This window comes from Natator depressus, chromosome 5 (genome assembly GCF_965152275.1).
Source record: "Natator depressus isolate rNatDep1 chromosome 5, rNatDep2.hap1, whole genome shotgun sequence".
NCBI lineage: Eukaryota > Metazoa > Chordata > Testudines > Cheloniidae > Natator > Natator depressus.
In genome coordinates this window covers 56,871,935-56,890,710 of record NC_134238.1, presented here as the reverse complement: position 1 = coordinate 56,890,710, position 18,776 = coordinate 56,871,935, and the positions used below count along the sequence as shown (strand labels likewise).

General features: G+C 37.9%; 1 protein-coding gene across 1 annotated transcript in view; it reads right to left on the bottom strand.

Moving 5' to 3' along the window:
* Window positions 1-18,776, bottom strand: part of ADGRV1 (adhesion G protein-coupled receptor V1) — a 421,530-nt gene that overhangs the window by 390,127 nt on the left and 12,627 nt on the right. Inside the window, exons 2-8 of the mRNA XM_074952844.1 lie at window positions 16,915-17,099; window positions 13,769-13,918; window positions 12,436-12,531; window positions 9,324-9,428; window positions 6,749-6,862; window positions 2,682-3,247; window positions 625-895 (exon numbers count right to left, since the gene is read on the bottom strand). Of these exons, the coding sequence (XP_074808945.1) occupies window positions 625-895; window positions 2,682-3,247; window positions 6,749-6,862; window positions 9,324-9,428; window positions 12,436-12,531; window positions 13,769-13,918; window positions 16,915-17,099 (1,487 nt within the window). The remainder of the gene's footprint in view (window positions 1-624; window positions 896-2,681; window positions 3,248-6,748; window positions 6,863-9,323; window positions 9,429-12,435; window positions 12,532-13,768; window positions 13,919-16,914; window positions 17,100-18,776) is intronic.

Genomic DNA, 18,776 nt, shown 5'->3' with positions numbered 1-18,776 from the left:
CCCATTGAACAGTATTGCTTTGTAAGGGATAGAGCCTAGGGGTAAAGGTAGCTAAGAAGGAGGAGAACGTCCCCCAAGCTGCTAACAGTTTGAATACTATGCCTATCTCCCTATGCTTCCTAAACAAAAAATGTCATGGGATTACAGCCCAGAGTTGCAGTAAACTCCATGCCCCTATATGGGAGAAATGGGGCCTGGATACACGTGTCCACTTGGGGCTTGTGGGGAACTCATTAACATTAGTTTTCTGTCCGCTGAGCGGCTTCACATAACCCATCCACTGAGCACCTGTTGAATGCCCCTTCTGCACCAGGCTTAACCTGCAGAATATTATTACAGCCAGTATGGGGCCATTTTACAATCAAGTAAATAGACTTATACATGCCTCACTGTCATTTAACCATGAGACAGAGATACTGTTTGTACAGTGCCTTGCACGATGGGGCCCTGACCTCACTTAGGGTCTCTGGGGGCTACTGCAATACAAACAGATACAAATAATTTTGTTCCATGGTTTAAGTACAAATCCTTAGCCTTTCTAAATGATCAGCTTTATCTAAACTCGAAAAAGTCTTTTTACTCCCCTGCCCACTTCTCTGAAAAACAACATAAAACCAGACTTACCTCGGCAGGTTCACTCACTTCTGCACCACCCTGTATTGTATCAGCTAGAATTCTAAGCAGATAGGGCTCTGCCTCTTCAGGGAAATCATCACTGATAATGTCCAGAAGAAGTGATGCCAACATTTGTCCTTGAGCAAAACGTAACACCCCTGAGGCAGGAGTGATGTCTGCAGTCACAGGTGAAGGATCACTGCTATTACGAGTTATAATCCAAGTAACTGAAACATTTCCATGTGTTCCACCATTTCTTGCAACTGTAATTCCTTCAAACCTATGGTTGTGAAGAAAAGTAAACATACATTGGCTTATCCTAAACATGAAATGTTTTTCCTAGTTATCCATCCTCTGAATGCTGTAGGCTTTTACACTATTTGTCCCCTTTCAAAAGGCTTGATTCGGATCTCTCTTAACTGGTTTATACTAGTATAATTCCACTGACTTCAGTGGAATTAGTCTTGATTTAATTGGTTCACATGAGATCAGAGTCAGATCCTACGGTTTGTCTGATTGATAGTGTGGAAAATGCCATCATAATTTAGATGTAGACTTTTCTTAAAACATAAAGACTGTTTATTAATGAACCATATATAATATGGTGATGGTACAGCCTGAACTCCCTTTTTTAAATAAGAAAGATATTGAGAAATACACATTTATAAAATATGAGCTTTAAATATGTCTAGTGAAACTTATTAGTTTGATTTCTCAAATGTAAGTAATTTTCATCTCTTCTAGCCTTGTTTTTTATCAGTTTACAAGTTATATCAGATTACAACTCTTAGGCATGAATGCTTAATTCATTCAAAATCATCATTGTTTCTTCTATATTGAAATATTAAACCACTACTATTTCTGGGTCTGGACATACTGTCTTGGTATCAATGAGGTACGTTCAGTATTTATAAAGTTATGCTTCTTGCTATTAAATTAACTAACTTTGAAAAACTCCATTTTTATTCAAGAGGTATTTTAAATTAAGGTGACCATATATTATTGTGTTTTAATTGTAGTTCTGTAAATTTAGCATGATAAGCAAATTAGTGAAACAAATGAATGTAGTTACAACACCTATACCTTTTCCATATAAAGCTTCTCATCCCACAAAATGTTATATCCAGAGGTGAGTACACTTATGATCCACGATGCCATGATTTTTTAACACAACATTATGTAAATTGTATCTAGTTCACGCTGTTTCTAACAAAATCTGCATTCACTTAGAGCAGTGGTTCTCAGCCAGGGGTATGCATACCCCTGGGGTACACAGAGGTCTTCCAGTGAGTACATCAACTCATCTAGATATCTGCCTAGTTTTACAACAGGCTATATAAAAAGTACTAGCAAAGTCAGTAAAAACTAAAATTTCATACAAACAATGACTTGTTTATACCGCTCTATATACTATAAACTGAAATGTAAGTACGATATTTATATTCCAGTTGATTTATTTTATGATTATATGGTAAAATGAGAAAGTAAGTAATTTTTCAGTAATAGTGTGCTGTGACACTTTTGTATTTTTATGTATGATTTTGTAATTGAGTAGTTTCTAAGTGAGGTGAAACTTGCGGATAGTCTGGAAAGGTTGAGAGCCACTGACTTAGAGCAGCTAAGAATGCAGGACTAGTTTAATGACTGTGTAATTAAAATATGCTAGTCCTGCATCATTACTAAAAAATAAAAAGTACCCCCTTCCAGAGAGGCTTCTTCCTGGGATTATTAATAATGTGGTAGATGGGTGCACCTCTTGCTATTGTGGGGGTTAACACAGAGCAATGGCAGGTAGTGAGTATTGTTACAGAGCCTATGTCTATTGTCCAAACACAGCTATCTCATCAATAGTAAACATTTGTACAAAACTTTAATCTTAATGTATAAAACCCTAAAAATGATGTTACTTCAGTGTTAAAATTTGAAGAACTGCAAACTTATACATTCTGTATTGTGATATTATAGCACTTAACATTTTCCGCTTCCCGAAGAAAACCACCCCCAAAACAGCTGTTTCATAAATCCAAAAGATAACATTTTAGCTACAGTTGGAAAATCTAAAGTACCTTGAAGTTTGGTCTTCATCAATGACAACCACCTGAGCAAACAATACACTGTTGATTGACAGTACTCCATAGGGTTTGTCATTAGGTTTAATGGTGACATGGACAATAGAAGGGCTTATTAAAACAGCATCTCCTTGCAGAGTGTCGTTAAGGAGCATAATCTGAAAGGTCTCTGCAATTTCTGGTATGGCATCATCGAAGATTTTAAATTTCATGTCAGATTCATGTACTTGAGATGGGAAAACAATAGTCATATTTGGTTGCAGATCTAGGAAGTCTAAATAAAGCTGTGCGTGTGCTGTTGAATTCCCAGTTATGATGATGTAACGGACAGAGACTTCATATTCATCAGATCCAATCAATTTTCCGCTGTCATCCTTACCACGAACCACTTGAATTGTTAGCACATCACCCTCCTCGGGCACCAAATAAGCACTCTGAGTGAATCGCACAGGGCTGTCGTTTTTCTTAATAGTAATCTGAACAGTGTTTCTTGTTGCATTGATTTCAGCCCCTCCTTCCACACTTCTCAGATGAACATTAAATATTTCATCATTTTCTGGTATCTGGAAAAATAATATTGACAGCTAAGAATAACTCATGTTTTAAATATACGCAGAGCAGTCTGACTATCAAAACTGCCTTAATTTATTCTTCAGTACAAGCAAACCAACAGATCATTCAATAGCGCAAACAGGGGAACACACCTATAATTTAGTATACCTTGACTCAAAACACTTTCCCAAAACAGAACATTTCCATTTTCCAGAACATATTGCTGTACTTTAGAAATATGAATAAAACACAGATATACTGAAACTAAAGATGGGTCTGAACCAAAACACTGGCTCTCGCCACTTCCAGATTTTTAGGAGACTGAAACTTTGCATCACGGGACCATCGCTATCTGCTGCTTGGAGCATTTTACAAACTGCTTCTCTATGAGATAATCTCTGCTCTCAGTTATCCAGGTTTAAATCCTGAGTAACCCTACTGACTTCACCGGTGGTTTATGCCAGAGTGTCTGAGATATGGCCCTATGAGCACAGCAAATGGACATGACCTTGTTCAGTCTCTCACCATTCATATAGGACTAGACGAAAGAAACTGCACACATTCTGCTCTCAGATGGACCTACACAATTCCCAGTGAAGCCAATGGGAATGGAATGTAGGTGAGGAAAGAATTGGGTCCTGTATCTGATCCTTGTTTCTGACACTCACAATAAAGTAGTATTTACTTCTGAAAGAAATCCCAGTGCAAAATTAATTACAGTTATTGCTGATGGTAAATATTCAGTTATAAAGTGGACACATCCTTTCTAAGCACTGTTATTGCCTTCAGCTCTTTAAAAAGGTTCTAATTCCCTGCTGTCCAGTATTTCTCCTCTTTCATAAACATTTGCTAATTGGCCACCCTTGGATCCTTTTCTAGGACTATGGGAGTGAGTGTGCAGCTGTCTTTAAAGCCAGTGCCAATTTCACTCCTTGTTTGGCTTGTGGCACTAAAACTTGCATAGTGTTGTTGACTGACACAGCCTTTTTCAAACCTGGAATCTGAAAGATCTAAGTCACGGCTCTCCCATACTGAGGTACAACAATTATTCTGTCTGACCAACATGGATAGTAGTTTATTCATTTATGTTTCTTTTAGCCCACCCGTGGTCATACTCTCCTGCAAAGCCATTTAAAAGACAGTCAAAATATATAAGACTTTTTAACTACAAATGATGTTTCTGCAACTCGGAGCTGTTGGGTCAGTTAATTGGATCATAAGTGGCAGACAAAAGCATCAATCAAACTTCACCAAAGTATTTGGCACAAAGTTTTCTCAGTCCTGCTTGTCTATTATTTTCCCCAGATAAACTCCCATACCACTCAATAATAAAGAAGAATTTTGTCAGTAGAATAACAAAGACATATTAAAGTGTAGTTCTACATCGAAAAAATATTTTTAAAGTGCCATTTTGGACCCCATGTCTGTGGTTTCTCATTGATATCCATATAAAAGATACTGCTCAATTTACAGATATGAAGATGTCTTTCTAACTACCAGTCCTGCACATTCAGTGTAGGTTCTCATAGTAAAATTGGGTTCTTTCCATCATCAGCATCATCATAAGTGAGATTTCTGCAGGCCAGAATGCGCCCTCATTTACATCTGTACAACCTTATCAGCAACACCATAGCTTTCAGTCATAGATTTATGAGAACACGTCTCTAAATAATCACATCTTCATTATCTCCACAAAGGATTACTAGGCAGAACCCAACAGTTCCACGTTGGTATTACAGACTACAGAAATATTAATTTTTACCTGGAGGAGATGTTTCTGCATCTCAAACATACCAGTCTAGAGGAAACTTTTCTGATACTATAAATATCATTAGAGTTGGTTGAAAATGGTAGAGCTTTTGAAAAAAAATTCTAAACAATTTTTGTTTCACAGGTTTCTTATTTATTCATTTTTTTGGTGAATTTATTGAATATTTTAAGTTATTCCGTTTTTGTTTTCTCCCCACCTTATCTGCCTTTTTTTCCAGTCCCTCACCTATGCTTCTTCCTTTCGAATTGTCTTATGGACTGATAAGGAGGCATAGTCTGGATAGTTAGAAGTAAGGCTTTATAGGAACTTTAAAACAGAGTTACATAAGACAAAGGAGAGCCACATGCTCCCCACTGTGTGTCTGGTGAAGCTGACTCTGGACTGCTTCCAACCCTTTCTTCCTGGCCCAGTCCCATTCTCTCTAACGCGCTCTGCTCTGAAAGACACTGACCATACTCCTAACACCTTTTTTCATTCTGCCATTGAAAAAAGGGAAAGAAAAGGAAGGGGAAAAAAAAGAGGAGAAAAAACAAACTGGAAAATTTTTGATTTGGGGTTTCCCTCAAAAAAAAAATTTAAAATGTCAAATGAAAAAATTGTAAACATACATATTTTAAGAAAAGGCCATTTTGGGATAAAATTATTTTTAATTCAAAAAATTTTGAATAGTTCTAGTTATTATGTAGTGTTCATGCTGTTTAGAAGGCTTTTGGCCAGCATGGGCCTTTTGTTTTATTATTATAAGGAGAAGTTATCTATTTTCAAAGTGTTGCTCTATTCTTAGAAGTGTCTGTGTAAAAACTGAATCTCTTTCAACAGATGTGCTCCTTAGAATAAGATGTCCACTCAGAGTAATGTCATCTTATTCTAGTGACAAACATAAGATTTACCTGCTTTTCACACCTGTTAGCTATGTAGAGCCAACACAGCTAAGAGAGACTGCTGGATTCTGTTCCATCTTATGCATCATTAACTGAAGGCAATGAAATTGCACAGGCATCACTGAGGGTATAACTATAAATAAGGGGTTAATATGATCTGCTATACCTTCATAACTGGTAATATAAAACAAGGAAAGAGCCCAAGTTGATTGTCTAACTACAGGTTGAGTTTGAAAGAGAGCCAGTTAAGAAAAATATATTTTTATTTGGAAACAGAGAATATTTGCTATGGAAGATTTTACAAATCATTGTAGGAGGACAGCTTAATAATGGATAAGCACTATACTTTGAGACCTGGGTTCAATACCTAGTTCAGTCATAAACTTTGTATGTGACCCTGGGCAAGTCACTTAACCTGCCCCATACCTCAGTTTTTCATTTGTAAAATGGGGATAATATTTTCCTTAAATAAATATGTATTTATTTTATTTGTATTTTAGTTGTAGGTAGGAGCCCCATTCATGGACTGGGACCCCACTGTGCTGCATGCTGTACAAACACAAAACAAAAAGAGGGTCTCCACCTCAAAAAACTTACAATAAGTCTCACAGGAGCGTTGTGCAGTTAAATTAATTAAATGCGCAGTTGCTACTGGGATGAGGTGCCAGACAAGTAGGTAGAAACAACAAATGTGGAATCCTGAAATGCTGGTATTTACAAAGTCACTTTTCTGAGCAGAACCACACTAAAGCCTTCGCTAAGCCAGGCAGTTTTGGGCATTCATTATTCAAAGCCATGATGCATACAACTTCACCTTCTGCATATCAAAACCTTCTAAAATCAATCCAGTTTGTTCCTACCTGGTCATCGAGCACTGTTAAATTATAAATCAGCACTGCTCTCCCGGGAGGAAAGGTAATATTGCCCTTAGCTGGGCTCAAGTCTTCTTCAGCTGGGTTTGGGCCACCTTTTACCTGCAAAAAATTCATTTTTCTGATCAGCAAATATACAAGACATTTTCAAGGCTTACGTAACTTCAGATAAACAGGAATACAAGTCTAATATGGTTGTGTCAGTCTGATATTCGAAATCAGCTGTGTGGGATACACAAAGATTCATTGAATATTCAATGGTCTCCTACCTCACAACTATAAATATTAGGTATAGCAGAGGAAATTTTGATTTCACAAGCCATGTTGCAATAGTTGCAACACAAGAGCTATTTTGGGTAAATATGCCTATCTAGCTGAATGTCTCATGGGACAAATCAGAGTAATCATGATGGAGGGATGGATGGCCAAAAGAATAACTAGAAGAAATTTGCTTCAATACGGGCCCATGAGAGCTCTTTAGTGTCCACTGATTCATAACTGGTTCTTTTGAATAGCTGAAAGAATGCGGACTATAATTTATTATACATAATTATCTGGATGGAACTAAATTCTGAGATAGAATTCTAATGGGAATTGCTTTTGTGGCATTTTTTTCTGGTTTGTGACATTGAAGTTATTTATTTTTATGCAGTTATAATGAAGTTACAAATGAAATCTAATCAAACAACAGGCTACTTAGGGCAGGATGAGAATTTTTACATAGCTGATACTTCATAGGTACATGTACTATTTGCTATGTGACAATATCGACTGATTCTATAGAGGGCAAAATTTCTTTGACACTAATACGTAAACAATAAATTGCATAAAAAAATCACATATTACACTGTAGTTACATATTAAATATAGAATATAAAATTACAACAGCTCAACTGGGGTCATAATCAAAACCCTTTGAAGGCCATAGAACTCTTTCCATTGATTTTAATGAGTGAGGGATCAAACCCTTGGTAGGTATTATGTCCAATTTTGGGCTTCACATGTCAGGAAAAGATGTGGACAAATTGGAGTGAGTCCAGAGTAGACCAACAAAAATTATTAAAGGACGAGAAAATCTTTAATCTAGAAAACTTGGGTTTGTTTAGTCTGGAGAAGAGAAGACTGAGGGGGAACATGATAACAATTTTCAAATACATAAAAGGTTGTTAAAAGGAGGAGGGAGAAAAAAATGTTCTCGTTAACCTCTGAGGCAATGGGCTTAAATTGCAGCAAGGGAGGTTTAGATTGGACATTAGGAAAAAATTCCTAACTGTCAGGGTAGTTAAGCACTGGAATAAATTGCCTAGGGTGGTTGTGGAATCTCCATCATTGTCTAGCATGCTCTTAAAGACCTCCGATCACCTGTCAGGGATGGTCTAGCTCAGTGGTTCTCAAAGCCGGTCCACTGCTTGTTCAGGGAAAGTCCCTGGCAGGCCGGACCAGTTTGTTTACCTGTCATGTCCGCAGGTTTGGCCAATTGCGGCTTCCACCGACCACGGTTCACCGCTCCAGGCTAATGAGGACCAGCACGTCCCTTGGCCCGCGCCGCTTCCCGCAGCCCCCATTGGCCTGGAGTGGCGAACCGCGGCAAGTGGGAGCCACGATCGGCGGACGCAGCAGGTAAACAAACCAGCACGGCCCACCAGGGGCTCTCCCTGAACAAGCAGCAGACCGGCTTTGAGAACCACTGGTCTAGCTAATACTCTTGCCTTGAGTGCTGGGGACTGGACCAGAAGACCTCTCAAGATCCCTTCCTATGTTTCTATAATTATGCTTTCCCATAGACAAGCAAAACTGATCCAGAGAGCCACATGAAAGAAGTTTTACTATATATGAAATGCAGAAACTAAAGTATACAATTGAAACTTAGGTGGATAAGAAAAATTAAATGAGATATTCAACATTTCAAATGTTGCTAGATTTGAATATCATACAAGGTATAGTATGGCCTAAATAATCTAAAGTAACTAATGATTTTGCATGCCTCTCTTCTTGGGTACCAAGCTTGAGATAACTTAAAGGTACCAGATCTTCAGAAAACCCTGAGCCAACATTTTAAAGTGTTCAAAAGTTAGGTCAAATGGTGAAGTTCTACTGTAACATTTGCTTGTAAATATCCCTTCAGAACTTCTTTTGACCCACCTCCAAGGACATTTACCCTTTCTGTTTTTTAAAAAACTTTTATTAAACAATTTTTAGTTCTTGCTGACTTATTTTCCACTGGTGCAAGTTAACATAACTTTGTTTATCTTCCTAAGTTTTTTTTTCAAACCTTGTAACTGAAATACAAATATTGTATCATTATTTACCGAGATTAAATATACAAATTATAAAGAATATCTACCATTTTCTAGTGTCTCCCAACAATTGTCCCTCAGATTATAGCTGGCTTACCTAACTACAATGTTTTTCAAGTGGCAAGTAAAGCACTCCTGTTTAACAAAATTTAGACAGCAGCAATTAGTCCTTTGTCTACATTCATACATATATAGCAGGACTATGATTCTAACCATGCAGTTCTAAGAAGGTATGCTGAGGTGTGAAGTTGTTTCAATAAACTTACCTCAAAAGTCACAGTCACAGTCCCATAGGTTCCCTTCTCCCTAATTAGAGTCAGAGGCACAAATTCATTTCTACCTGTGGGCTCATTCACTGTGATTAATGCAGACTAAAGGAGAAGAGAAGGGACAGGCAATCAGGCATTGATCAAACATCTCAACAGAGAGAGAAGAAAAAACTGTTACCATAGAAATACCAAAGTCCCACAAACAAATTAATCCAATCTGTAAACTGGTCCACCTGATGGTATGACATTTCATAGAATCATAGAATCATAGAATATCAGGGTTGGAAGGGACCCCAGAAGGTCATCTAGTCCAACCCCCTGCTCGAAGCAGGACCAATTCCCAGTTAAATCATCCCAGCCAGGGCTTTGTCAAGCCTGACCTTAAAAACCTCTAAGGAAGGAGATTCTACCACCTCCCTAGGTAACGCATTCCAGTGTTTCACCACCCTCTTAGTGAAAAAGTTTTTCCTAATATCCAATCTAAACCTCCCCCATTGCAACTTGAGACCATTACTCCTCGTTCTGTCATCTGCTACCATTGAGAACAGTCTAGAGCCATCCTCTTTGGAACCCCCTTTCAGGTAGTTGAAAGCAGCTATCAAATCCCCCCTCATTCTTCTCTTCTGCAGACTAAACAATCCCAGCTCCCTCAGCCTCTCTTCATAAGTCATGTGCTCTAGACCCCTAATCATTTTTGTTGCCCTTCGCTGGACTCTCTCCAATTTATCCACATCCTTCTTGTAGTGTGGGGCCCAAAACTGGACACAGTACTCCAGATGAGGCCTCACCAGTGTCGAATAGAGGGGAACGATCACATCCCTCGATCTGCTCGCTATGCCCCTACTTATACATCCCAAAATGCCATTGGCCTTCTTGGCAACAAGGGCACACTGTTGACTCATATCCAGCTTCTCGTCCACTGTCACCCCTAGGTCCTTTTCCGCAGAACTGCTGCCTAGCCATTCGGTCCCTAGTCTGTAGCGGTGCATTGGATTCTTCCATCCTAAGTGCAGGACCCTGCACTTATCCTTATTGAACCTCATCAGATTTCTTTTGGCCCAATCCTCCAATTTGTCTAGGTCCTTCTGTATCCTATCCCTCCCCTCCAGCGTATCTACCACTCCTCCCAGTTTAGTATCATCTGCAAATTTGCTGAGAGTGCAATCCACACCATCCTCCAGATCATTTATGAAGATATTGAACAAAACCGGCCCCAGGACCGACCCCTGGGGCACTCCACTTGACACCGGCTGCCAACTAGACATGGAGCCATTTATCACTACCCGTTGAGCCCGACAATCTAGCCAGCTTTCTACCCACCTTATAGTGCATTCATCTAGCCCATACTTCCTTAACTTGCTGACAAGAATACTGTGGGAGACCGTGTCAAAAGCTTTGCTAAAGTCAAGAAACAATACATCCACTGCTTTCCCTTCATCCACAGAACCAGTAATCTCATCATAAAAGGCGATTAGATTAGTCAGGCATGACCTTCCCTTGGTGAATCCATGCTGACTGTTCCTGATCACTTTCCTCTCATTTCCTAGCAACCAATTAGTTCAACTAATAAAAAGCTTGAAAGACTTCAGATAAAAATATTAGCAGCGGTTACTTGAGTGCTTTTTTCTTTTCCCCCCCCTTTTTTCTATAAACAAACATCGCTACCATATACAAGCTACTTGGCTTGTATCATTATTATTTATAGAAGTTCCTAAGCCAATTAAAAACAGATTTTCTCCCTTCTAAAATCATTTATTAGATAGTTAGATATTTACATTGATTTTAAAATTACAGGACATAATTTATGTCGTGATACTGATTTTCATAAGTAGTCCAATTTTATTATTTTACAAATATGAGTTTTTAAATCTATTTTAGCTACAAAGACTTGTTCAGTCAATAAAGTTTAATTCACCCAGAAAACAAGTTTGGGCTATTTCTAAGGTTCTTGTGCTTTATTAGTAAAGGGCCTCCTTGTACAAGAGCCAGCCACATTCAAGATGGAGAGCATAGGCATGGAACTGCCCACTACTAATGGACTGGAGAGCTAGCATGGCCATGGTCCAGCCCCCACCACAACACAAGCCAACAGAACTAGCTTAGCATAGCAGGGAGAAGCAGGCATTGCAAGTTTTAATAGGTGGTGGAGTACCTCTAGAACACTACCAGGAATTCTAGCTGAGTCAGCTAGAATTCTTTAAGGGGCTCCAACTGCCGTCCAGCCCCATCTTATCTCCGCAATGCAGCATGTGACACTCTGTCTGAAGCACTGCAAAGGGCACTCCCAAGCAGTGTATTCCAGAAGTACTGACTAATTTATAACATGTTGGTGCCTGTGTGGGATTCTGAGATGTAAGTATAAAAATACTGATAACGGATTAGTAAGGACCACAATATTTTCAGATATCCACAATATCTCTGAGCCAAATTCACCAATGGCATAAGTGAGTGTATATCCATGTAAGGCAATAGAGTAGCCCTCAACTTAATTTCACACCAGCAGTGAACTGTGCTCTCTAAAATGCACGTAGGAACATTACACATCATGTTATTTCTTTGAAGAAGACAGGGTCTTACGCTGCACCCAGTGAAATAAATGGGAGCTCTGTTACTGACTTCAATGGGAGTAAAATTGGTCCCAGAGTTAAGACAGTATATTACCAACTTGCACAAGGAGAACACTGACTCATTTCACTTGCAAAGTGATGAAACCACTAAATAAAGTGAATTCAACTATAGGTACTAATCTACAGTTCTTTAAACTTTTGTATGGAGTTCCTGATTTGCTTAAAACCACCAAGGCCCCACCTTCCCCTGGGCTGCAAGTTCTATGCTGCACTTCTAGGAAGACTAGCACAAAAGCTTGCCCAGTGTGAGAGCAGCCCAATGAAAGCATGTCTGATAGTGTTCAGTAGGATTTCAGTCATATATATTTAACCATATTAAAGAAATCTGTAACTGGGCTGATTTCAAGTCACAAATGGGAGTTAGGTGCCCAACTGACACAGACTTCTAAGGAAATTAGGCGCATAAATGCCCTTTGGTGCCTTTGGAAAATCACCCCTTTACACTATTTAAAATGATTAAGGTATAGAATGTAAAAACATACCATATTGAAGGAAATAATTCCAAAGGCATTGTCATTTGATAAGATTGTTACAGTGACAGACCTTGGTGACCCAAGCTTTATTCCTGCAGATGGTTTCTAAAATTAACAAGACATATGATAAGTGAACCAGCAATTCAGACAGTTTAAAAAAATGCAGTTTTTCAGTAAGAACTTGTTTTTAAATAAATATGTTTTCATTCAAAGTGCGAGTATGTCTTTCCTTTTGTTGTTGTTGGAGCTTTTTTATTTTTTTGATTGGTTCATTGTATTTTTGTATCTGGTTACAAGTTCCAAGAAAAAGGTATTCAAGTCAACAGAATGCACAAAAATCACTCTTACTGCCTATGGAAAACACATTCTATAGAGTCTGAGTCTGGTTAAACAATAAAATGCTCAAAAGAAACGTTGAAGACATTAATCATAGTCTGATAATCTATTAATGATACCATAGCAATAAGGAATTAGACATGAAACATGCAGTCATGCTAGAAACGAAAGAGCTTTTTTTTTAGCATTCTGTATAGGCTGAAATTTTGGAGCTAAGTTTTATATGAATCTACAGGTCATGAGCAGATTGTTTACAGCAGTTTACCATATATATATATATATATATATATATATGGGTAAGATCAGTTTATGACTTTTCTATTATATTTCTGAGTTAAATACTGATGGGCAGAGGAAGGGAAGAAGGAAAGGGAAAGGAGGGGGAAACGTATATTTACATTTACTATCAATCATTTGTGCTAACTATGAAACAGAGGGGTAAAATGAAGATTCACTTTTATTGCAGTGACTTTAAACTTTACCATGGACTGTTAACCTTCAAAAAAAAGGGAGAAAACAAGCTTCTCCAATAGTTGCCTCATTCTAACATGGATTAGCAATATACACTGATTTACCTACATGCTGTTCAAGGTATATTTTTCCAGGGAGGTCTTTTTCTGAAGCAATGAGGATCATCCTGTTTCCCAACTACTTTTCACCCTTCCCCTTGAAGCAATGTCTTTCTGGGCAGGACAAGGAAGAAAGGACAAGATTCTCTTCAGAACCTCAGTTTTGCTTCTTAATGAACTGGAAACAGTCCCTGTTAAAGTCTCCATAGCTGAACATATTGCCTCTGCAGAAAGTCTCAAGCGTGGTAAACAAACTCATGTCTTGTGCATGGAACTGCTAAGAAGTAGCACAAGGTTATCAGGTTGCCCGCTGTCCAAACTTTAAGCTTTAGACATGGGGAGCCAAATTCACCAATGAAGTAAGTAAGTAAGCTGCAGCCACATATGCCAAAGTCTTTTTTCTAGTGAAACAGATGAACAAAAAAACTAACACTTACCTGTAATGTCAAGTAAAACATGAACATCTCATCAGCCTCCGGAAGATCATCATCACAGACCGATATATAAACAGTTCTGTTTGTTTCTGTATCAGGTATGTACGTTGCTGCATAGGTGTCAAAAAAGTCACCAGTGTTTTCTCCGTAAATCTACAATAAATACACATATGAATATAACCTACTCCACACTTTCTATAATTTTCTTCTGACTTTGCTTTACATATTATATAGGATGTTTTCTATATATTACTCCTCCCTCAATCTTCACTACCGTCAGTCCAAGTGTTTCTGGACAGATGGCACAGGACAACAACAACACAGTAAGCAACTTCCTATACCCATCCCGAGAAACTAAGTATGTCACCTATGCACAGCTAGTCATGGTCTCATCAGGGAGCCTTAATCCATTCCAGTATGTGACTATCTTGCACACAGTGCACCACAGTGTCATATTTTAAATAGGAACACTATTTTTAAAATACTATTTACAAGAACATGCACACTACACATTATTAGTATAACAAATACTAGTATAGATGCAACAGCCGAGTGCTCTGTATTGTGACGTGATGGTCATGGGTCCAGAAGGAACCTCTGCTTCTCTCTTTCTCCAAGGTAATGAAGATTATATGCAACACAGAGAGTTCTGGCAGATGAAGCAGACCATACTCTCTGGCACCCTCTACTAGAGTAACATCATTGCCTTCTAAATAGGGACTGCCTGTTGGTCATTCCATTTGTGTAGAATAATAATATATTTTCAGTTATGGGAATTATTATACATTATTCATTTCAACACTTGCTAGCTATAAATAAATAAAGATTTTAACATAACCTACTTTAAACACACAGTTCTTAAATTATTATGTTCTTGCTAAACTGCGATCAGTCAACACTGAGCAACACACTCTGCCCAATCTTGCTCCCACTGAAGTCAATGGCAAAAATCTCCCATTGACTCACTTGAAGGCAGGATTGTCATTTGACAAATTACAAACCTATTGCTTTGAACCATCAAAGCTATTCAGGCTAGGTGTGCAGGTTCACTGAAGCACTGAGCTGGGAAAGCCAACTGAACCAGTGTGGCTGCAATGCCTCAAGTTACCATCCAAACTAGCGCTGAAAGTTTGAACGGAACAAGACAGATGGAGCTGTTTGTAATGGGTTGAACGGGAACAGTGAAATTAGAGTAGTGCTGAGAATGCTTGTGAGAAAGTTCAAGCATTTTGGTCTGTGTACACAAAGACCAACATTATCAAATTTGGTTGCCTAAAGTTAGGTACCTAACTATGGATTTAGGTGCCTAACTTTAGGCAACCAAGTTCAATTAGAAAGTTTTGAAAAGAGTATTGCCTGAAGCACTATTGAAAAGACCAAAAATCTCTAGTGTGGACAGACCACACACATCTTCCTACAAGAGTTGTTCAAAATTTTCACTTTTCTGAAATTGCAGCATATTTTGCTTATTTTAATCAGCTGTTTTTCAGCCAGTTTATAGAATGGTTGAACTTTTTCAAAATTTAAAAAGAGTCTGAATTTTTTAATGTTCACTTCTTACATTTATTGCACTATTCTGTTGCTTCTTAATATATATTAAAGCGTAGCCACAAAGATGCATGTCTGCATATCATACAATCCATACACATGCTAAATTAAGCCTATTACCACTCTTGACACTTACAGTGTTTACTAACTTTCTTCAACTTTTTATTTAAAATGCAATAAAGTCAAGCAATTAACTAGTACATTGTCAATATATAGGGCTATGTTTTATTTTCTAATCTCTTAGTTTTCTGTTTTTTCAAAACTGTTTTCCACTTGTTCTAGCCAAGGGATATATACCAAGGTATTGATGCAGTAATTATATGAAAAATGTTTATTCAGTTTAACTGGAATCATAGGGTTTTCAGTCAACTTTTCCTTCTGTATTTTGTCATCGATGCAGGACCAAACCCAAAGCAGAAACTTCTGGGTGCCAAATTCCAGTCTCTCTCCCCACAAGTGCAATGCTCTTCCTCAGAACCACCACAATAGCCATATAGTATGTCTATAAAACTAACAATAGCTATATTAAAGTATAAGCTTTATTAAAACAATGTAAAAATATTTGTAATAGCATCCTTGCCCCTTTCAATATAAAAACTAAAGAACTCTGCCATTTTACATGTTTTACAAGAGCACCAGTTTTCAAAGACATTCATGCCTTCTCTAGATTTTATACCCAGTGCACTGTCCTCTGGAACATCAATTTCTAACCTTTTTAACTCAAATAATTGCACCGTCCATTGTTTGAGCTCAGAAGAGTACAATGTTTGGTGACCATATACAAATATGGCACATTTCTCTGGATCTACACAAAATAAAAAGTAGCAGACTCAGTGCACACCTCTTCCCTCATATGGGGAATTCTACCACCCTCACTCATGTTGAGTAGAAACTTACTCTGCAAATTCTCATATTGATTTCAATATGACTATATAAAAAAGTATGGTACTTCTCAATGTGAGTAAGGGAAGCAGAATCAGGCCCGTGATTAACAATAGCTAAGAAATAAAGAAAACAATGTAAACACAAGCTAATCTCTCAGATCATTGTGTCCTGACTTCTACATGGCAGGTGCCTCTCAGGATCAATCTTCCTATTTCCCTTCTGAATGGTCAAATCTCTTCTCTATATCTTTCCTTAATTGGCCTTTTTTTGAAGTAATAAAGCCACAGGCCTAATTAATGAAGTCACTAAAGAGGTACAGTTGTTCTCCCTCAGCCCAGAAAAACTGGAGAAGGAAAAATTCTCTTCTCCCACTCTCCGGGAGTGGACTTTCAAGTACCGTCTAGAATCCAAATCATACTGCCCTATAAACTCACGGAGCTCCAGCAGGAATAGTAGTTGGCTTTCTGAGTAGCTATCAGTAGCCTGAAAACATTTCTACCGGCACAGCCAATGGAAATTTCCTCGCTTGTAGCAATTGGGTATTTCTGACTCAAAACAGTCCCCACAGGGAGCCTCAAGGGTACCTAGCTATACATCCCACTGCAGTGACCCAGTTAAGAAAAGAAAAGAAAGAAAGAAAACATACCAGCAGCAGTCAATGTTTCATACAGATATCCAAATTTCATTTAAAAAGAGGAGAACAGGCAGTTTCTTACCGATACAATTGCTGTGATGTTAGCTGGGTCTCCTGTCCTTTCAATAACAAGACGTATAACTGTTGTACTAGTTTCATGAACTACAAATTCTGTTTGCCCAGTAAACTTTACTTCTGTTTCTCCAGATGTGAAGCTGATGAATAATGCTAAAAGAAGGTTAACTAATAAACAAGCAGAGGGCATACCTATAAAAAAAAAAAAAGAGTTTAAGAAGTTGATGTATTTAGTATATAGGAAACAATTTCTACGAATCACTGACTTACAGCCAACACTTCATATTCTACTCATTTCTTTTTTTAATTAAACTTGTTTTATTTTATTGTAATTTGATGTATAATTGGATATTTTCTCGTTTCACGGAGAAATATGATACAAACCCTAAGGACCATATTTTCAGTAAGATTCACATAATTATCAACTGCAGGGTTTTGTATTCACATCTGATCCACTCACCATGTGCCTGATGCTGACAAAATTACTCGTATCCTTTGGCCCCAATCCTGCAATCTTTATTCAATCTTCCAAATATCAGTTTTGCTTGAGTAAGGACTGCAAAGAGCAAGCCCAAAACATGCACAGGCCATAATTCTGAGCAAACTGGATGACATATTTCAGCGGTGTAGGGCTGGGCCTATATTTTGTAGGTACAAATAACACTGCCTGCTAAAAACTGACTCCAAGTGTTTAAAATATATTCTACTTCCTATTGTATATTTTTGAATTTGCCGTCAGGATCGCTGATACTCTAAACTATTTAGTGTGTATATATTTGACCTATATTTTTATTACTGTTTCTCTCAGCCTCTCTCCCAGATTCCTTTCAGATTTTTTTTTAATTACACCCAGTTGTGGCATCATGTTTTAATGAGACGGTGAACTCTTCAGGGTTGGGACTCTCCCTTAGTATGTGGGTGTATCCTTTTCTCTTAGGATAGAGCAATCTAAGACTCAGCTGGATTTGAGTTCCCTTACTAGGGCCAAGTCCAGTGGCAAGTTGAGCATCCCTCAAGTACCAGTGAATTCAATGGGAGTTGAGAGTGCTCAGCATTTTCCAGAGGTACAACGCATGTTGCAGAATTGGTCCCCAATGGAGACAATTTTCTTTAGATAGGGTTCCTTCAGCTGACGAAAACAGTATTATAATTTTATTTTTAGATCTCTCTCCACAACATACCAACGATTTTCTTGTGAAATGGCAATTCACACATGTTCTAAGAAATGAATGTGCTGACAAGAATGGTTATTGACACAGAAAATGTTTGTGAAAAGTGAGTATCGAATTTTTAATCAGGATGTATTCAAAGAGTGCCTGTGGTTCTAAAAACTATGCTCATCCAGTAAGGTAAAAGAAATATGTGATTGCCCTAATCTTGCAATGAACTCTGCACAGGCAGATCTCTGAAAAAATGAAGCTTCACACAGACCCAGGGCTCTGCCCAAGCAGAACTTATTGCAGGATCAATGTGATCGGTGTCCAGTCAAAATGGGATGAATATTGCACTGTGTATATTCACAATGAACTGAAAACAAGCTACAGGCCAAGAATAATTCACAGAAATCATGTACTGAATAATTTTGAACAATAAATAAACTCAAGAAAATTACAACCTCGTCACATAAAATTTACAAACAGGAAAAAAAAAGACAAGATTGTTTGTTTAAATTATTAGTAATAAGTTATTCACTCAGCTCTATTGAACACCATCTTGGGAACAGCTGGGTAATGAAAACACACAGACAGATATTATCCAGAAGACAAAATCAGGGACGGAGCAGCCATCATCCCGATGAAACAAATGATCCATTTTACAACCCATTTGAAATGTGTTTAATTATTTCTGATAAGAATGTCACCCAATAAA